Source organism: Schizosaccharomyces pombe (assembly GCF_000002945.2).
Source record: "Schizosaccharomyces pombe strain 972h- genome assembly, chromosome: III".
Lineage (NCBI taxonomy): Eukaryota > Fungi > Ascomycota > Schizosaccharomycetes > Schizosaccharomycetales > Schizosaccharomycetaceae > Schizosaccharomyces > Schizosaccharomyces pombe.
Genome location: NC_003421.2, coordinates 2,324,661 through 2,343,937, shown reverse-complemented (window position 1 = coordinate 2,343,937; position 19,277 = coordinate 2,324,661). Strand labels below are relative to the sequence as shown.

Sequence of the window (19,277 nt, the reverse complement as noted above, 5' to 3'; positions counted from 1 at the left end):
ATACCCCTAAATCGTCGTCATTGACTCTCTTTCCTCTCCAAACATCACCGTCATATAGAAAAGCGAACAGAATTCTGTTTTCACTGATTTTTTAGATAAATAAGGTTTTAATGCTTTTCTTGTCGATATTGAGTTTTATTCTCCCTAGTCACTCTTCTTCAGAAACTAAATTTTGTTTTGTATAAGCTTATACGCTTCCTTGACTTTTTAGATAGTTATTCATGTATATTTAGTTGTTGCATTATTAATTAGCAACTTAATTTCCGATCTTTAGTTCGTTATCAATATCGCTTGACCCTTTTTTTTCCTGGAAAGGGAATTTCTGTTTCTATATTCAGCTATGGCACTTGAATTAACTGAGCACCAATTAAACAAGTTGCGCGACTTTCTGGATGAGATTTTATTAGACGTGTCTCAAAAATACCAAAAGAAGTACGTTTTTCAATTCGTTTTGCCTAGTCTTCTTCACTCTTTTTATTTGCTAACATTGGTATCGTTAGATTCCATCCCGGTGGCTATCAAAAATTAGAGGAATTAGCATTTGATTTGGAACCATACTTTCAGGTGGTATCTTCTATTCCTTTGGAAAAGCATACTTTTCTCGTAACCAATTTCACTCTACGAGGTATCGACTTTTTTGTCGACACTATTGTTGGATTTCCGGCCTCCCCAGAGACAACTTTTAAGGTATTTTCCCTACTGGATTCTCTTTGCTTAAGGCTCATACAATCGGGAAATCTTTCTACTACAGATACTATACGGTTAAAAAGTCTGATGGAGAATTGCCGTATGGTTGTTATTTCAAAATTGAGCGACGTTCAAGGATACGAAATGGATTGTGCCTCTATTTTTGAGAAGAGTTTGAACAGCATAGATTTTTAATGCATTTGTTCTCCCCGTCATTATTTCTCCGTTTACTGACTAATTTTCTATAACTTTTGGTAGCCATTTGTGACTTCGATGGTATTTTAAAACAATTGCAACGTCAAAAAAAAGAACCATCAACTCGGAAAGATTATAATATTTTTGTACCCGCTCTTCTTTTTAATCACATTCATCTTGCCGTAAATGTCTTTTCAGTCTTCCATTCTGCCCAAATCCAGAAAGTGAGCTTTGAGATTGAATAGCGAGTTAATGTATGTTCTCTTTGCTGTTCATCCTTTACGAAAACAATAATTATACTTGGCAAGAAATCGACTTCTACTGTTTATTTTTGGAGTTTTCATATTATTGTTACCTGCGACGGAAGATCTCGTTACCTGCGATTTACAGTATGCGATTCGATACGTCAGAAGGAAATTTCACCTCAACAACTAAAACGGGTTTTTTTTGTTTTGCAGCTTTTAGTTTCCTATCTCCTCTTTTCACTGTTTTATTTATTGTTTTGTATGAAAAACGTGTTTTGTATCCATTAAATCTAAGAACTTTCAAGAATTGAACGCTGGAGCATTCTGTACATAGGTAAAAGTTGGATGAACCAATTATCTAAATTAACTGCTTTTTTTCTTAAATCTTTTATTTGCATTTCCTAAGGAAACTGCATTTGCAGCTTTTATGAGTATATTTATTCCAAAGGCGCGTCGACCTACCTTTGAGCTTCACCTTAGGATCCACGATGTAGTTAATATTCCGTTAATTACGGGAGTCATTTTCGTGAAATGGAATATTGAAGGAATCCATTCTCGTCATGCCAATGACCAAACCGAGGCTGAACCTGTATTGGAGCATCGCGTCACATGGGAATACGAGACTTGTGTGTCCGTTCGTATGATAATCGACAACGATAACCTTTTAAAAGATAAATTTTTAATTTTACAAGTGCTTTGTGATTCTCATACAGATTCTGGTGTCATACGTCTAGGTATTCTAAAGATCAACTTGACCGAATATGTTTATGTCGGTCAAGACACTAGAAAATATTTGCTTGCTGACAGTAAAATCAATGCCACTATACGTATTGGAATAAGCCTTAAGCAAACATCCGGTAATAAGGACTTTAGAGTAAGCAAGACACTTGGGAAACCCCAAGTATTTAGCGGCCTTACGGGTCTTCTGACAGATGGTAAAGAGCTAAAACGGCGCGATGATGAAGTATACACATCGACTGGGCTTGCTTCAGCTTGGGCAGAGAAAATGCTTCATTCGATAAAGGACTTCAATCAAAAAACCACTGTGTTCCATATGCATACCCGAAATAACAAGTATGACACCAGAGAGATTGTAGACGACATTTTCTTTGGTGGAACAGGATGGGCCGAACCTCCCAAAATAGCTGATATTGTAGACGCCGCTGGCGATACAGATTTAATATCATTGGAAATTAGGCAAAAAAGTTGGGTACTTCCAAGTGAGAAAGTATTGAACAAAAGACTTCCCTAATGCTGTCCTTTGTTTTCTTTCGAACTTTTGTTTATATTTATATATGTATATATGCATACGATATTTTTTCGTTACCACATTTCTTGATAATAACGTTTGCCAAGTTGTTGTAATTATTCATCCGTGTAAAAAAGTTGATTTATACTAATATTTACCTTAGCCATCGTTGCAAAAATTGTAAGAGTAAGAAAATAATTTATTAATTCACTTTAAGGAATATATTTATTATTAACAAAATCAAATTAAATATCAGAATTGAATTATTGACAAAAGCTAGGATGTCCGTCTATACGATTCATTAAACTGTGTACTCTATCCAGCGGTAAATGAACATGTTCGGCTATACGAATTATTTTGTAAATTGTAAACCATACATTGGGGTCCGAGGTCTTACCCAATGGCCCATCTCGGGATACATCTTCGAACCTGCTAAGAATTGCATTTATACCATCAGTGGCCCAGTCCTTTAATTTTTCGTTTGGGTAGCTTGCATAGAAAAGTAAATCTTCGAGCTTTTGGTTGTCTGAATAATAAAGATTTTGCCTTTCTCTTTCAAACAAAGAACAGTTTCGCGATAAAGCATTATCCAATTGGACTGACGCTAATTCACAACCGTCTTCAAGTATCAATCTTTTATTGATGCAGTGTTGAAAATCGTGTTGTCCTCCAAATGTTGCCTTGGTACGTAGCTTCCATAAATTCCAAATTTCTGTTACACATTGTGCAGATGTCCCCAAAACCTGATAAGCATGATTTGCAGCCAGAGATCGGATTTCTTCATCATCGTCGTTAAGGAAGTCTCCCAGTAATAAGTAGAGAATATAAAATTCGAAAGAAAACGCTTCAGCTGTTGATTCTGCGTTGAACAAATCAAAATGTATTATGGAATCCAAAGCGGCCTTTCGAGAGCTAAATGGCTGATATTCATTGGAATAACTTAGTAGTATTTCTACCCATTTAGCAAAGGTTACCTTGTACTCAAGGAAGTTTTCGGTTTTTAGTTGTTTGATGCATGAACCCAATAATACTATAAAACTTTCTTTTATGGGTAGGCATTCATTTGAAAGGATGTTGGAAACCATATCTGAACATGAAATTCCTAAAAGCCTATAGCTTGTAGAGTTCAAGGAATCCGAAAGTAACGATAATGCAAGGGCTCTAACTTGACTCCACTGGTTTCGTGGTGTTAATTTGATTAAAGCTTGCAAAATCTCAGGATTATTAACAATTATCTTCTTTCTCGGCGAATCAACAATGCTTCTCAACGTGGTCAATTGGACTTCATAGAACTCATAGTGCAACAATTTTGATACAAGGAAACCAATTGAATGCGCATCACAATACACTGAGAATTCTTTGAGATTCTCCAAAAATATAGTGGCCGCCATTTGTTGATGTATAGGAAGCCCGATTGTATTAAAGACGTTTGTTACGTTAGCCTTCCTATCTAATAACATCCTTTTGCAGTAATCCATAGTCATACGTCTAAGTTGTTGTAATCGTTTAGCATTTGAATCAGTATTACTCATGAAATAGCTGTTAAGGACTTCCAGGAATAATTTTTTGGCATAAAAACTCGTCTTGCTGGAGGTAAACTCTAAGAAGCAATTGATAAAAGCCAACGGAACTACTTCATAAAATTCTTGAACTTGCTGCAGCGTGAGTTTTGAAAAGAAGCAAGAAAGCACTGCCCTTATGGTCAACAATTTTCCGTGTATCTCATTTTGTTGTAATCCGGCGACGCCCTTAAGCTGACTCACAATAAAAGTAGTCATTTTACTACAATCCAGTAGACATGTCAATGACAAAGACGCTATTTCTCTCACCTTACAAATTCTACTAGCAGTGCATTTGAAAATAAGTGGCTCAAACTGACTTAAACCAGTCCATTCATTTTCATTACCATAAGGTTGTGCGTATTGCAATCTTGAAAACATGTTCAAAATTGGATACAGTCCAGTGCTAGGTTGGTCATTGGAAGATAAAGATGCAACGCTTACCTCCAACTCACGCAGTAGGTAATCATGTAATGTTGGGAACTTACTGAAAAACATCTTAGTTGAAAGACCTTTGTTGTTGCCGAGGTTAACTGCATCTTTAGGTTTTTTACTTCCAAACGCTCGATTAATTAAAGCAGTAAAAAGCATAACGCTACAATTTCTGATTGGCCATAACTCATGGGAAAAGCCTTCAATGGATAAAGCAATAGCAGGCTCTAAATATTCAACTGAAACTGATGACAACCGATGCTCAGTAAAAATTGTCTTAAGAGTATTCATTGCATGGACTTGAGGCAAATCAAACTGTCCGGCTATGTTCTTTTGTTCAACTGGCTGCTTGGCAATAGAAATCAAAGAAATAACCGTTTGTTCTATCAGCTGTTCTCTTTTATCCTTTCCGGCTACGAGAATGGCCGTAATAGATAAAGGAATACCACCACTCCTTCTCGTAATAAAAGACGACTTTTCTTGAATCACACTTAAATTTTTATGCAACCATGGATCTGGTAGCTCACTAATTTCGTGCTTGTTGCATTCGAACAAAAAGGAGCAATATTCAATAAAACAAGGATAAACACTAGTGAATGCACCACGATGTCTAATTTCCCATAACCATGTCATCATTAGTTCACCGTAATAGTTTAATGTAAAAGGAGTAAACTCCTCATCGAAGAGAGAAAGACACTTTGTCAATAAAACCGTTAACAAGCTTGAAGTCTCCTTGAGACTTCTCCATGAGTAACTGAGGATAAGTTGCGCAGGCGTATCTTCCAAGTTAGAAACAATACCACCTTCTCCTTCACCATCCGGGAGATTACCTTCTGGAGAGTCGTCACATAATACATCCTTAATGAGACCCCAAATTGTTTCCGAAGCCTTAATTAGTTCCATTACTATGTTTTTCCAACTCTCATTGTCATTTTTCACAATAGTCGGTGACAAAGATTGGAAGATGTAGGTAAGCTGAATTAAATAACCTTGAAGCGGACAATTTACAGCTGCCTCCAATAAAGAAGTTTTTGCATGCTCAATATTACTTTTCAAACGGTTTAATATTACCTTAGTGTTAGCCAAAACACTTCCGGGTACAGATTTTTCCATAAAATGGTTACAAAGATAAATTGTCTTAGCCCCACCATCACATTCATGAGAACGAACTGCATTTAGTAATTCAAGGCCATGGTTAAAAAGAAAATAGGCATCGGAATCACTAATGAACCCTGGTAAAGATTTATACGAAAGCAAAATCTTAAGGCAGAGATTGCGGATATCGTCATACGGGTCTTTTAAACGGTCAATCATAAGTCGGCTAAGATCCCTGTCGATTATAACCATACTAAATGGAAAATCGTGTTGAGCTTCCCTTATTGAAGAAGATTCCACGTTATCGTCCAAACCAAAACTTATTAAAGTATCAAGAAAACTTAAAGATACCAGGACTTGTTGATAGTTACAAGTTGGATATAAATGCTTTTTACAAACAGAAATAAAGGAAGTTAGAAACTGCATTGCACGGTCTAGTAGACCACTCAAAGCCACCTTATCGCTGTGTCTTGACCTCATAGTCCTAGCAATCGAATGGCAGGATGCACGGAGTCTTATGAAAAAGTCTTGCATAGATTTGAGCAAAATTTGCCTAGAATCAGGATCTAAAACATTGAATGAAAATTCAATGTTAGATTCAAGACAATCGAAATCTTCAAAACTAAGAGGACTAGACACATTAGGGCACAGAGCGATCAAACGAAAACAGGCAAGCTGAATTTTGATATCAGGATGTTTGAAAAGGGTTTTGACAAACGCATGCTCTTTAACGAGATCCAAGTTTTTAATTATTTTACTGTCTTTGGCGATTTTCAATGCGTATAGGCATGCAGCATCTCTTGCATCCTTAGAAACATTTGGATAATTTTGTAACCTGCTTAAAAATTTTACTGTGATTCCAGGAGAAACTCCAAGTAAAGACGGTATAAGGAACGAAGACATTCCCGCTTGTACTTGACGGTCATTCCCATAAAACTCGTATAAAATTATTGGACACCATATATTCATCCATTTTGTCTCCACTTCCTCTCGGTCCTCTGTTTCTTCGGAAAGTGACTTAAAGCGAAGAGTTAACACTGTTAAAATAGTCGATGATATCGCCTGTGCATAGCTATAATCTTTTAATAGCTTCAAAGATTGCTCAAAAAAATCTGGTTGGAAGGCAAACACTGCTTCAGCACCAGTTACCTTTACCAACAATTGTATTGCTGTACAAACAACTTTGGCATGACGATCCCAATGCAAGGCATGTTTTAACGAGTCCAGTAAAAAATCATTTTTTATATCTTCTGAAGGACAAACAAGCAAATAAAGCTGTAACGATTTAGAAAAAACGTCCTTCACCGCAACCTGTACACCGGTAAGGCCAGGAATAGATATTTTATTTGCAGGAAGGGAGAACAAATTAGTCCAGAATTTCAGCTCCATAGTATCCCAGACATACTTAGAAATTTCCGGATCTTGTTTACATGCATTAAATATGCGTCGTAACCATACACTAATGGTATCTAAACAAGCAACCTGAGAGGGGCCATCCAATGTGGCATTTTCTAAAGAGCTTTTCAGAAAAGAGTAATACCTGAAAAAAAGACCGTTTTTAAGATACCAGTCTTCCGACTTCGACTGTATGAAAGTTTCTCTTAATTGCTGAAACGACGAAACAGTGGGCTGTGATGGTAATGATTCCAAGTCCAAAGACGCTGCCTTGATAACACTCAAATCCATTTTTTACACGTCTAATTTATAAATTATAAGTAGGATTTTTCAGAGGTAATAGCGCAAAAATAATATGAACATATGTAACTTTCATAAAGCAATGTGTAATAACCCACCCAAGTTTTTAAGAATCGCAAAATTATAATATACAAAAATTAAGGCTAATTAAGACAACTCAGACGAAATTGGAAGACCACGGCACCAAAGTGATGTTTAATTTTTTTTTTATAAAAAAAAAACACTTGGTGTAAAGTAATAAAATACATGGATGCTTTTGCTTTATTAAGAGAATAGGGGAGTGCAGCGTGGTTTTAGAAAATAAAATGCAAACACAAAAAAATATATATTTGTTTTCTTTTTCTTCAATCATATCAAATTAGCTGGATAATTAAAAAATTTTACCATCTACGATTTGATAACAAATTTAAAGCTTAAGGTATGAAATTCAATTTCTTTGACACGGGGGCAATAAACCGTCAGAAGAATGAAAGAAAATTAGTAAATTGTTTTATGTTCGCCAACTTTATTGGATTAAACTGGCAAAACTGGCGCATCGCAAATTAATGTTGAGCTGTCATGAACACTGATTTTCAAATGTAAGTACAACTTTTCAACCATGGCTAATACTTTATAAATACACGAGCACTCGTGCAGCATTAATAATAAAAATAATAATATTAAAAAAATAAAAAGCTAGACAAATACTTGTTTACTAAACAAATTACTGTTTTATATTTATGTAATAAAAATGGAAATGTTATATTTGTTTGTAGTTACTTTCTAACTACGATCATGAATGATGTTTGTAAGTTAACAATTGTTTCAAGGTGGCTAATAGTCTCCTGCTTCAAATTTAGCTCTGCAATATTTATATGCATGTATTGGGATCATTTGAATATTTCACCCTAAATGAGTACTAAGAAGGAAAGGCCATTTTTCAAACATAGCTATATATATATATTCTAGAATCTAGCGTCCATGTTAAGATCGCTCGAGTTCGGTAAATTTTAAGCTTTTAATTAAGCGAGCCTTGTATTAGTATTTGATCAAATGTAAGCTAAATAATTTGTGGATACTTAAACTTAGCATTTATCATGCACCTTTGTGAATAATTATGTTTTAATTTTTAGTGAAAATTGTTTAAGGATTGCTACTTTCAATATTTCGGCAGCCGCCGAAGGCTGTAATATAAAAATTGGATAACTTTCTTCTTATGTGTTCGTGTCTAACAAATAAAACTAAGAACGTCTTCAAAAAGCGGTTTAAAATACATTTCTATAATTTTCCATCCAAACTTAACATACCGCTTTATACATATAATGATCAGGCTTTACTTTAATTATAGGGCGTCGTAGCCTATTCTTGCCTTAAGGAACCAAATTTCACGCTTTAGGCAGTATTAGTTAAGGTTGTTTTTTTAATGAATCTAGAGATTTAGAAAAACTAAACAATAGTTAGTTTCACATAGGTTGCTTTCCGCAATATACAGTTGAACTTAATATAGACCGATAGAAAGTGAATTATAATAAATTTGCTTTAAAAGCATTTTGCACAAGGAATTCCTATTTTTTCTTGGTATTTAACTGTATTTCCTACGTACTACGTTAACATGTTTTCCCATTTAACTGTAGTTTGTCATCATAGTGATTCGCATGTCGAGATCGTTAAATAAACTTTCGAAAAATTAGTAAAAAAGAAAGCCAGTTTATAGAGAAAAGCTGCTCTTTTAAATTTTTTATAAAAAATTAACTTTGCATAATGATTAAATAGCTCGGAATTGATTCAAATTTTAACATAAAATTTGTGTGCTCGTTTTGTGATCCAAGTGAAAATATTTCTTCATTCTCTTGATACACCAAACAAAAACCAATACCGCGTATAACTTGATTCTACACTAATTTCAGGTGAAAAAATTTCCATCTTCATAAAATTTGTGTCAAATTTAAGCTTATGCCAAACTAACAAAGGATTAATAACATAATTGCGGATATTTGCAAATAATATATTTTGTGTGTTTTATTTCTGTCTTTGATTAGCGCAATCACACAAAAATATTTAATTTAATCATTTGAAGCTGATAATATGGAAAAATCTGGTGGAATACGTGAAGAGAGTTCTGAAAAAACTTTTTCGGACTTTAATTTAGATCCTAGATTGCAAAGAGCCATTCATAAATGTGAATTTGAAAAACCTACTTCAGTCCAAAGCGAAACAATCCCTTTAGCATTAGAAGGAAAAGACTTGGTAGCTCAAGCAAGAACTGGTTCTGGTAAGACGGCTGCTTATTTGATTCCCATTTTGGAATTACTGTTGAAGCAAAAACAAATCGATGAAAATCAACGTGGAATTTTTGCTTTGCTTTTAGTTCCTACAAGAGAATTGGCTCAACAAGTATACAATGTATTGGAAAAACTTACTGCTTTTTGCAGCAAGCATATTAGATTTATCAATGTTGCGACGAATAGCTCTGATACCGTACAACGTCCTCTTCTTCTCGATCTTCCTGATATTGTAATTGCAACACCTAGTCGTTGTGTTGTTCATGTCGCATCTGGTGTACTTCCATTGGATAAGTTAAAATTCCTTGTAATCGATGAAGCCGATTTAATGCTCTCTTTTGGATATAACGAAGACATGAAAACCCTTAGTAGGTCCCTTCCCCGTGGTACTCAATCCTTCTTAATGTCTGCCACACTTTCCAAGAACATTGCATCCTTACAAAAGTTAGTTTGTCGGAATCCGTTTATCTTAGCAGTAAAGGATAAAGAAGCAAGTGGAAAGTTAACTCAGTACGTTGTTAAATGCTCTGAGCAAGACAAGTTTTTGCTAGCGTACATCCTTCTCAAACTCAGATTAATTAAAGGAAAAATCTTGATTTTTGTGAACGAAATAAACCGATGCTACCGACTAAAACTTTTTTTGGAGCAGTTTGGTCTGAAGAGCTTAGTGCTCAACTCTGAGCTTCCTGTAAACTCCCGTTTACACATCTTAGAACAATATAATAAAGGCTTGTATCAAATCATTATTGCTACTGATGAAAGTGGAATGATGGGTGAAATAGAAGAATTGGAAAATAATGTTGATTTTGTCGAAGAAGAAGTAATTTCTACTGATCAGCCAACTTTAGATAAAATGAAGGATCAGGAGAATGCAGATGTCAATGATGAATCCATTTTAGCTGCTGCAAAGGACAAATCCAAGAAAAAGAAAAGAGTTAAACAAGATAAGGAGTATGGTGTTGCTCGTGGTCTTGATTTTGAAAATGTGGCTTGTGTTCTAAATTTTGATATGCCTAGTAACACAAAATCTTATATCCATCGAATCGGCAGAACAGCAAGAGCTGGAAAACCTGGAACCGCTATGTCTTTTGTAGTGCCCAAATCAGAGGTTGGCAAACATAAGCCTACGAGTCTGGAATCCTGTAAAAAAGATGAGTCCGTTTTACGTCGCTTAGAAAAAAAGCAAATTAGCCTACAACCTTACTCATTTGATAAGAATCAAATTGATGCTTTCCGCTATCGTATGGAAGATGCTCTTCGTGCTGTTACTACCGTTGCTGTTTCAGCCGCAAGAGCTGCTGAATTGAAACAGGAATTACTTATTTCAGAGAAGTTGAAATCTTACTTTGCTGAAAATCCAGATGAGTTACTATCATTAACTCACGATACTGTTTCCAGTGTTCGCCTTGGTCACACCCAGAGACATCTCCGTCATGTTCCTGAATATTTATTACCAAAAGGAATGCAAGCCGTTAACAAGGACATTGGCTTTGTACCATTTAAAAAGAACAATAGGCGAAAGGTATTTAAATCTAGAAAGAATCCTAAGCATCGGCACGACCCTTTACGCTCTATGAAGCGTAAATCTTAAAGTTTTTACGGTAAGATGTGGTTATCAAATGATTATGAAATGTGCATTCTGTTCTTTCTTTTGGGAAATTATAATAAAATATTGGTCTGTTAAATTTTTAGTTTAGGAATTATGGGTTATACAATTAAAGGGTTTATAAAATTGCGGTGTTTAAGTGGTAGAGCTTCAATAAAATTTCTCACTGTTTCACCTTTCTGTAATTTTACCGACTGAACCTGCTTTTGAATTGACTTAACTTGCAAGAATAATCAAAATTAGTAAGTTCTGTTTAATATTAATTTTTCCTGCCTAGATTTTGTAGAGTTTATAGTATTCGTATGTACGTTCTCATTAGGCTTATTTTTAAATAAATATTTGTTAATGTATAAGAAATTTACAATTTTTTTTCATATTCTGTCAATACTTGAGATAACAGAATTAATTTACCGTTTTTAAAAATTCTCTTATCCTCCCATTTGAACAACGCAATTTTCCATATTGAGCTGGACTTGTTGACATCGACAAAAGAGACTTCATTTTATATGGATTCTCTGTCGGAAAGTTCTACTTCTTCATATCACGGAAAAAGACCGCGGTCCTTGAGCGAGGAATCGCAAAGCTCTTCCAACATGGATGATATTTCACAAAAATCAATATCTTTGGGTGATGCTTCAGAAATATCAAAGAACCTTCCTTCTATTGCAGAACAAAAGCAGTTAATAGGCGAGTTGGTAAACAATCAACCCGAACTTGAGTTGGGACAGGTTGACAATTACATTCTTTCGTATAGTTGGTATGAACGACTCTGCTCGTATTTGGCAGAGGATGGTCCCTTTCCTGGACCGGTAGATCAAGAAGATATTGCTGATTTAGAAACTGGAACGTTGAAGCCGGATTTGCAAGAAGAGATTGATTTTACCATCATTTCTCGAGATGTATGGGATTTATTGGTTCGCTGGTATGGACTAAAAGGACCCGAATTTCCAAGGGAAACTGTAAACCTGGGCTCAGAGTCGCATCCTCATTTGGTAGTTGAAGTTTACCCACCAATCTTTTCATTAACACTGTTGAGCACCAATGCTGTGGACGCGAATGAGTCTCATAAGCCTAAAAAAATATCTCTTTCCTCAAAAAGTACTTTAGAGGATCTATTGGAAGGGGTTAAATATACCCTTTCTCTCCCCAGTGATCAGTTTAGGTTATGGAGAGTTGACACGGATCAGCCTTTGCATAGAACTATCGATCCCTCATCTTTTATAAAAATCAATTCGAAAGAAATTATCGATTTTTTAGAAAAATCCAAGACTTTGGTAGAACTGGGAATGGACAGTAGCTGTTCATTAGTGGCTGAATGCATGATAAATGAAACATGGCCAGTAGACCGTGCGCTTCGCCTACAATTCTTAATTCAGCAGAGAAATAATCAATCATCTAATGAAGAACAAAAACAAGAAAAAAGGGTTCCAGGAACCTGTGGTCTTAGCAACCTTGGAAATACTTGTTATATGAATTCCGCACTCCAATGTTTAACCCACACTCGTGAACTGCGTGACTTTTTTACATCAGATGAGTGGAAAAATCAAGTAAATGAGTCAAATCCCCTTGGTATGGGTGGCCAAGTTGCCAGTATATTTGCATCTCTTATAAAATCTTTATATTCTCCAGAACATTCCTCTTTCGCTCCAAGGCAATTTAAAGCAACTATTGGTAAATTCAATCATTCTTTTTTGGGATATGGCCAACAGGATTCTCAAGAGTTTTTAGCTTTTCTTCTAGATGGACTACATGAAGATTTGAACAGAATCTATCAAAAGCCGTATACCTCTAAACCCGACTTGTATGAAGTGGACGAAGAGAAAATAAAAAATACTGCTGAGGAGTGCTGGAGATTACATAAACTAAGGAATGACTCTCTTATTGTAGATTTATTTCAAGGCATGTATCGTAGTACCCTTGTGTGCCCTGTTTGTAACACCGTCTCGATTACCTTTGATCCTTTCATGGATCTTACCCTTCCATTACCTGTCAAGCAAGTATGGTCGCATACTGTTACCTTTATTCCAGCTGATACAAATCTTACTCCATTAGCTATTGAGGTAGTACTCGAGAGTAAGGCGGCGACGATTGAAGACCTTGTCAAATATGTCGCAGAAAAATCTGGATGTAGCGATTACAGGAAAATATTGGTTACTGAAACTTATAAGGGAAGGTTCTATAGGTTCCTTACACAACTTTCCAAATCTTTGTTAATGGAGATTTCTGAGGAAGATGAAATTTATCTTTATGAGTTAGAGAGACCGTACGAAGATGGATCTGATGACATTTTGGTTCCTGTCTATCATATATCTGATGATTCTACAAATTCGGCAAACTCCTATATGAGTTCACGCGATTTTGGTCACCCATTTGTCCTGCAATTGTCAGACAATGAAGTTACTGATGCTTCCTTTATAAGTGAAAAGCTCAAACTTAAATATCAGCAATTTACAACTTTAAAAAACTTAAAAAATATTGACTCGTTGGAGTCTTTGGAACTTGGCCACGAAGATGAACAAGTGCAAAAAGGTCCGTTGGATGTTGATATGGATCATAGTCAGACACCATTGTTTGAAATGAGAGTTTTCCATGATCGGTTTGAAAAAATCCCTACCGGTTGGAACATGAGTGTTTCTAACTTGCCTTTGTTAACCGAACGGGATAAAAAGGATTTAGAATCGACGGTCGATCCTTTAGATGCTCATTCAATTGAGGAAGAAGATGACAGTGAGTTCAAAGACGTTGCACCCGGTTCATATCCTGAGCCTTCGAAGAGTAACGAAAACACCAAGTTGACCGCAAAGGAAAATGATCGTTTGCTTATTCAGGGTGACTTGCTGGTGTGTGAGTGGCCTGAAAAATCCTATCAATTTGTATTTAGTGTGGCACCTTCTTCTCCTCAAATGGGACGTTCATTGTGGCTAGAATCAAAAACAATATTGTCGGACAAAAAGGATGATTCTGAAGATTCTCGTACCATTACTTTGAATGATTGTTTAGATGAGTTCGAAAAAACGGAGCAACTGGGTGAAGAAGATCCTTGGTACTGTCCTACATGCAAAGAATTTCGACAGGCTAGTAAACAAATGGAAATTTGGAGATGCCCCGAAATTTTGATTTTCCATTTGAAGAGATTTAGCAGTGAAAGAAGGTTTAGGGATAAAATTGACGACTTAGTTGAATTCCCTATTGACAATTTAGATATGTCTATGCGGACGGGTAGCTATAAATTGTCCGAAAAAGAAAATCCTAAATTAATTTATGAGCTTTATGCTGTCGATAATCACTATGGCGGTCTTGGAGGCGGTCATTACACAGCATTTGCTAAAAATCCCGACAATGGACAATTTTATTGTTTTGATGATTCACGGGTCACTCCTGTATGTCCTGAAGAAACTGTCACCTCAGCTGCATATCTGTTGTTTTATCGCCGAAAAACAAGCTAAAATGAAATTTTCAATACTAGTACTTACTGCATCAATCTTTGATATGCTAATTAAAAAACGGTTCTTGTCAATGTGACTAAAAACTTGCAGTTTGTGGTTAGGCACAATTTATTGTCGTTTATCTAAATAAAAATTCCATTATGTTCTAATACCTTTGAGCCGAACTTATTACTTATTTTACGCTAAGGATTTTTTGTATCATTAAGTAGACAACAGTTCCTTTATAATTCGACAAAGTATCGGTATTACATTTCTCTCAGCTACTAAAAAGAATTTTTGTGCTGACAATTGTTTCAAACTACTTAAAGCATTTTTTAAAGCGCCTGCGTGTTGGAGATTATTTAAGATCTATGTTTTAATGAGGATTAGTCTTCGATTTTTTTGTTCAAAAATTCAGCTATTTTTGGTCTTTAATAAGTGCTTTAGATTTCAAATTACTTTTATTGGAGTATTTCAGTTTACTCTTGGGAAACCAGTTTGTTTGTATTTGCCTGCTTTGAAATTTCACTCTCTTAGCTAATAGATTTTTTGATCAAATGCTTTAGATTGAATGTTAATTAACGAAGTAAAATTTAGAAAAATGAGCTCAGATTATGCAGATTCCACAATTAGCTGCTCATATATATTAATTCGAGTACAATCAATACTTTATTCAAATGCTATCAAGAAGTATGAAGTTATAAGTAGAATATCAAAAAATAACCAAAAATTGTATTTAGATAGTTTTCCACTTGTGTATCAATCAGTATCATAACGATTCTGCTTATTCACATTACCCTTAGTTACCACCATCCTTTGATATATAAGCAAAAGTCACTATATGTTAGTTAAAAAAGTTTCTCTATTTTTACTAAAGTTAAAATAATATTTATTTGAAAATCCAAAGAAATTATACAGAATGGGATTCGATTTTGGGAAAATGAAAGAGACTTTTCAGGTCGGCATCATAGGATTTGGCGATATGGGTCGCTTGTATGCAGAGTACATCAGTAAGGCAGGATGGAGGTAAGTAAATAATTTTTGTTCTACAATCTACAATTAGCTCTCCTTTTCAAAGTGCCTTTAGGGACTTTTTCTATTAGCACCTTCTAACATCATAAATAGAGTAAATGTTTGTGATCGACCGGAAAATTACGAATCAATACAAGCGACTTATGGAAATGGGGGATATACCGTTTTAAAGGATGGATTTCAAGTTTCACGAACGAGTGACTACATTCTGTACAGTGTTGAAGCTGAACATATTGATAAAGTTGTTGCTCTATATGGGCCTGCAACTAAAGTTGGAGCGATTGTCGGAGGTCAAACATCATGTAAGGCTCCAGAGATGAATGCATTTGAAAAATACTTGCCTGAGGATGTGGACATCATATCTTGTCATTCCATGCATGGTCCTAAAGTGAACCCTAAGTCTCAACCTCTTGTCATAATACGACATCGAGCTAGTGATGAGCATTTTGAAATTGTTAACGAAATACTCTCCTGCTTCAAGTCATCAGTCGTGTACTTGTCTGCCAAAGAACACGATCGTATCACTGCTGATACTCAAGCTGTTACACATGCTGCATTTCTTACAATGGGATTGGCATGGCACGCTAACAATCAATACCCCTGGGAAATAAATCGCTGGTGTGGTGGTATTGAAAATATTAAAATGAACCTTTCCATGCGTATTTATTCTAGTAAATGGCATGTTTATGCCGGTCTTGCAATTTTAAATCCAGAAGCACAAAGGCAAATTCAACAATACGCCTCTTCTGTAACTGAATTATTCAAATTAGCAATTAGCGGAAAGGCCAAAGAGTATGAGGATCGCATTCGCAACGCTGGAAAGTTTGTGTTTGGTGAAAATATGGATCGCAACTCAAGTGGTCTTTTGTTAAGTGATGAATTATTAGACCAATATAGCATATCAAACATTCCAAAGGATGAATCTAAAAGGAACAGTCATTTAAGTATATTGGCTATCGTTGATTCGTGGTCAAAACTTGGGATACATCCTCAAAACCACATGATTTGCTCCACTCCTTTGTTTCGATTATGGGTTGGTGTTTCCGAATACGTGTTCAGACATCCTGGCTTACTTGATTCTTGCATATATACTGCTACCAAGCATAACGATTTCTCTCCCGATGATTTAGAATTCGTAGTTGCTGTCAGATCATGGAGTGAATGTGTAGCTGCTAAAGATTTTACAACTTACAAAAAACGGTTCCTTGAAACTCAAGAATATTTCCGTCCAAGGTTTGAAGAAGCTACAAGGGTAGGAAATGCTATGATTAGCAAACTTCTTGAGAACCTGCAAAAAATGTGACTTTTTAATAGCGGCTTTTTGTGTTTATAACAGTTAATTCGTATACACGATTATGTACTTATTCTTTAATAATCATCCAAACATTTCTTATAAAATTACTTTACTTTGCGATATTAAAGGGAGACATTTTAAAAAATCTTATTAACAGCGCTTTAAACGAACTGTTTGACTATCGCATTTTGTTTTTGTATATAAGCAACGTATATCAAAAAATTTAAAGGCATTAAGGGCATTGTAAACAAAAATGGAGTTGTAGATAGATAAATAAATAATTAATGGTAATAAATAAGGATGAAACTTGTAATTGAGAAAACAAATCTCAGGAATAATGGAACAGATTAAGTTGTTCTCATATGTAACAACCTTCCTAATTTCAAGACATTTTTGTCTCCTTTAGGAATAATCGAAAAAATAAATAATTAGCAATAACGCTGTATCAGTAATCAACAACAAGTAAGCCATTCACCATGGAAATCGGAGATAAATTGCACAAGCGCATAATGTTAACGATGCTCAACTAACACTAACAAAGAACGGACGTTTTGTTTTAGCTGGTAAGCTAAATTTGGGTCATCTCTATAACTTTTCAGAGCCTCGTAGACGGGAGACGCGATGATAGTTTGAGCTACATTAGCATATCCATGCTTTATCATCAAAATAGCCACGAAAACTGCTTCTCCGATAACAATAGGGTATTTGGATTCTGTTGAGAGAACGGTAACCACACTTTCTTCAAAAAGATTAATGTTATTCTTGAAAAAAGCTGATATTTTTTCTTTAGACTTAGGAACGGTCAAGTAATGCTTCACAAAACCTAAAAGAGTACGATTGCTTTCCAAAGCCAAGTTGAAGTCGGGGCTTTTTGACCAATCCTTCAGTTTATAAAAACGCTCAGGATGATCCGCCAACTCACAGAGGATATATGGCATTGAAAGACGAATCATAGATGCAGAAATATAATGTAATTGAGTAAACCTGCTGCTTGCCAGTTTTTCTTGAAGAAGAATAGCAGTTGGCGCAAAGTGAGCGCGAGAAGAAACAGGTATCATGAAGTGTCGTAATGCGGCACAACAAGCGTAAACCCTTTCTACATTTCCATCTACATCCTTCTCCTGCATTATGCAAGAAATGAGCATATTCAAGAAATCCTTTTGCATAAGTTGCTTAGCAATATCATCCCTTCGCACCAAATTGCCAATAAAAAGAGATGCCATAGTTATGCTATTAGAGTCGTCGGAACGGAAACATGATTCCAAGAAATCCAAAAACTGTGGGTCCGCATGGAGAGAGGTGGAAAGAACGGCATCATGTTCCGCAATACGTGGGAAAAGGTTCAGCATATCCGTTTTTTTGGTAAAATCAGGCATGTTACGAACAAGATCAATTGAATCAATTAGCATGGAAGGGTTTTGAGCAAACGAAACACAAACAAGGGAATTATCAAAGGCCTTTGCAAAAATTGTGAAGGGGTCAATACCCTCACGAACCATCGAGGGAAGTAGTTGCAAGCCCATAAAAACCAAGCTACAGTCCTTACAGAAAGGATACAGCATTTCACAAACAAAGGAAAGCATGTTGAAAAATGGTGCTTTCAATTTGTGTTGCCAATCAATCCAATAAGTAATGGCGAGATTGAGGATCTGCGCATCTGCGACCTGGGCTCGATACTCTCGTGAATCCAATATACAGTTGTGAATAACAGCAAATGCGAGCGCTGAGTATTCATTATCCTTACTGCAGTACGGTTTTAGCACATCGATCCCGCCCAGGTTAAAAAACGCCGCTCGATTCTCATTGTTGTCGCTGCAGGAATTTGCCAAAAAACGAAAACATTGCTCGTGAACCACCGTAGGTGAAGAGGGCGTCTCCCTAAGGAGTTCAAGAGCCTCAGATATGTAATTTCGAAAAAGGGAACGCTCTTGAGGGTTTTTTGATCGATCTGCCAAAGATTGGAACAAGTAGACTGTATCAGAAGCGGTCATATTGCTCAAACGAACTGAAATTGGTAAAAACCAAGGACAAGATCGTCAAACAAACACCGCAGTCTTCTGCTAGCACTATTTTTAAGAAAACCTCAAACTATTAAAAGAAACCAAAATATTGTGTACTTGGTATTTGTTAAGAGTGCGTGTGTCTGCTTCTTTGCTCACCTAGTTTTGGAGGAAGTCAAAATATAATTCACCGTCCTATTCCTGAGAAATAAAGATGATTTGCCCTGTTCATGATACGTAATTTTTTCTTAATACACAATTATGATGTGCTTTGTTACATTAATTTGCTATAACGAAGTAAAATGTAGTACTTTATTTGTTCTCAGGTGTCAGCAATACTACACTACGCTATAATACACTACGTTGAGTATCACTATATGTCACATGTTCTAATTATATATCGTACCATGTATGATACGATATGGAGATTGATCTTAATGATAATCTATTAAGATCAATATTATCTGAATACTATAAATAGAGCTACTGCTGAACCTCGTTC

The 19,277-nt window shown here is 35.6% G+C and overlaps 7 protein-coding genes and 12 long non-coding RNA genes across 19 annotated transcripts, besides 1 other annotated feature; 11 read left to right on the top strand and 8 right to left on the bottom strand.

The window, feature by feature from the left end:
* The first annotated feature begins 39 nt into the window (after positions 1-39).
* Positions 40-1,316, top strand: tfb6 (transcription factor TFIIH complex subunit Tfb6). Its single transcript, NM_001023522.3, has 2 exons — positions 40-432; positions 501-1,316. The coding sequence occupies exons 1-2, from the start codon at positions 341-343 to the stop codon at positions 880-882; spliced, it is 474 nt and encodes a 157-aa protein (NP_588534.1). The 5' UTR covers positions 40-340; the 3' UTR covers positions 883-1,316.
* Positions 693-892, bottom strand: SPOM_SPNCRNA.7720. Its single transcript, NR_197056.1, has one exon. It is a non-coding gene; the product is annotated as a non-coding RNA (long non-coding RNA).
* SPOM_SPNCRNA.7719 lies at positions 1,041-1,415 on the bottom strand. Its single transcript, NR_197055.1, has one exon. It is a non-coding gene; the product is annotated as a non-coding RNA (long non-coding RNA).
* SPOM_SPCC1494.08C (uncharacterized protein) lies at positions 1,304-2,534 on the top strand. The gene has a single exon (NM_001023521.3). It carries the CDS (start codon positions 1,555-1,557, stop codon positions 2,377-2,379), a length of 825 nt encoding a protein of 274 aa, NP_588533.1. The 5' UTR covers positions 1,304-1,554; the 3' UTR covers positions 2,380-2,534.
* Positions 2,535-2,554: 20 nt separating this feature from the next.
* On the bottom strand, positions 2,555-7,383 carry trm732 (tRNA methylation protein). Its single transcript, NM_001023520.3, has one exon. The coding sequence runs from the start codon at positions 7,146-7,148 to the stop codon at positions 2,640-2,642; it is 4,509 nt and encodes a 1,502-aa protein (NP_588532.1). The 5' UTR covers positions 7,149-7,383; the 3' UTR covers positions 2,555-2,639.
* Positions 2,969-3,267, top strand: SPOM_SPNCRNA.7718. Its single transcript, NR_197054.1, has one exon. It is a non-coding gene; the product is annotated as a non-coding RNA (long non-coding RNA).
* SPOM_SPNCRNA.7717 lies at positions 3,450-3,728 on the top strand. Its single transcript, NR_197053.1, has one exon. It is a non-coding gene; the product is annotated as a non-coding RNA (long non-coding RNA).
* Positions 6,574-7,157, top strand: SPOM_SPNCRNA.7716. Its single transcript, NR_197052.1, has one exon. It is a non-coding gene; the product is annotated as a non-coding RNA (long non-coding RNA).
* A 170-nt stretch (positions 7,384-7,553) lies between the features above and the next one.
* SPOM_SPNCRNA.7715 lies at positions 7,554-7,792 on the top strand. Its single transcript, NR_197051.1, has one exon. It is a non-coding gene; the product is annotated as a non-coding RNA (long non-coding RNA).
* Positions 7,793-8,206: 414 nt separating this feature from the next.
* On the top strand, positions 8,207-8,820 carry SPOM_SPNCRNA.7714. The gene has a single exon (NR_197050.1). It is a non-coding gene; the product is annotated as a non-coding RNA (long non-coding RNA).
* Positions 8,821-8,996: 176 nt separating this feature from the next.
* dbp9 (ATP-dependent RNA helicase Dbp9) lies at positions 8,997-11,250 on the top strand. Its single transcript, NM_001023519.3, has one exon. It carries the CDS (start codon positions 9,222-9,224, stop codon positions 11,007-11,009), a length of 1,788 nt encoding a protein of 595 aa, NP_588531.1. The 5' UTR covers positions 8,997-9,221; the 3' UTR covers positions 11,010-11,250.
* Positions 11,196-12,614, bottom strand: SPOM_SPNCRNA.1289. The gene has a single exon (NR_150157.1). It is a non-coding gene; the product is annotated as a non-coding RNA (long non-coding RNA).
* Positions 11,467-15,069, top strand: ubp12 (CSN-associated deubiquitinating enzyme Ubp12). The gene has a single exon (NM_001023518.3). The coding sequence runs from the start codon at positions 11,531-11,533 to the stop codon at positions 14,468-14,470; it is 2,940 nt and encodes a 979-aa protein (NP_588530.1). The 5' UTR covers positions 11,467-11,530; the 3' UTR covers positions 14,471-15,069.
* SPOM_SPNCRNA.7713 lies at positions 13,251-14,204 on the bottom strand. The gene has a single exon (NR_197049.1). It is a non-coding gene; the product is annotated as a non-coding RNA (long non-coding RNA).
* On the bottom strand, positions 15,056-15,976 carry SPOM_SPNCRNA.7712. Its single transcript, NR_197048.1, has one exon. It is a non-coding gene; the product is annotated as a non-coding RNA (long non-coding RNA).
* tyr1 (NADP-dependent prephenate dehydrogenase Tyr1) lies at positions 15,251-16,897 on the top strand. Its single transcript, NM_001023517.3, has 2 exons — positions 15,251-15,475; positions 15,575-16,897. Exons 1-2 carry the CDS (start codon positions 15,390-15,392, stop codon positions 16,782-16,784), a joined length of 1,296 nt encoding a protein of 431 aa, NP_588529.1. The 5' UTR covers positions 15,251-15,389; the 3' UTR covers positions 16,785-16,897.
* SPOM_SPNCRNA.7711 lies at positions 16,260-16,689 on the bottom strand. Its single transcript, NR_197047.1, has one exon. It is a non-coding gene; the product is annotated as a non-coding RNA (long non-coding RNA).
* arz1 (armadillo repeat-containing zfs1 target protein 1) lies at positions 16,887-18,904 on the bottom strand. Its single transcript, NM_001023516.3, has one exon. The coding sequence runs from the start codon at positions 18,764-18,766 to the stop codon at positions 17,288-17,290; it is 1,479 nt and encodes a 492-aa protein (NP_588528.1). The 5' UTR covers positions 18,767-18,904; the 3' UTR covers positions 16,887-17,287.
* SPOM_SPNCRNA.1288 lies at positions 18,136-19,159 on the top strand. The gene has a single exon (NR_150156.1). It is a non-coding gene; the product is annotated as a non-coding RNA (long non-coding RNA).
* Positions 19,103-19,277: part of an LONG TERMINAL REPEAT that runs on past the window's edge.

Bases quoted from the DNA above. Each gene is read 5' to 3' on its own strand.
- tfb6 (NM_001023522.3), top strand. From the start codon at position 341: ATGGCACTTGAATTAACTGAGCACCAATTAAACAAGTTGCGCGACTTT. The intron at 433-500 runs GTACGTTTTTCA...TGGTATCGTTAG, and splicing joins TCTCAAAAATACCAAAAGAA to ATTCCATCCCGGTGGCTATC.
- SPOM_SPCC1494.08C (NM_001023521.3), top strand. From the start codon at position 1,555: ATGAGTATATTTATTCCAAAGGCGCGTCGACCTACCTTTGAGCTTCAC.
- trm732 (NM_001023520.3), bottom strand. From the start codon at position 7,148: ATGGATTTGAGTGTTATCAAGGCAGCGTCTTTGGACTTGGAATCATTA.
- dbp9 (NM_001023519.3), top strand. From the start codon at position 9,222: ATGGAAAAATCTGGTGGAATACGTGAAGAGAGTTCTGAAAAAACTTTT.
- ubp12 (NM_001023518.3), top strand. From the start codon at position 11,531: ATGGATTCTCTGTCGGAAAGTTCTACTTCTTCATATCACGGAAAAAGA.
- tyr1 (NM_001023517.3), top strand. From the start codon at position 15,390: ATGAAAGAGACTTTTCAGGTCGGCATCATAGGATTTGGCGATATGGGT. The intron at 15,476-15,574 runs GTAAGTAAATAA...CATCATAAATAG, and splicing joins ATCAGTAAGGCAGGATGGAG to AGTAAATGTTTGTGATCGAC.
- arz1 (NM_001023516.3), bottom strand. From the start codon at position 18,766: ATGACCGCTTCTGATACAGTCTACTTGTTCCAATCTTTGGCAGATCGA.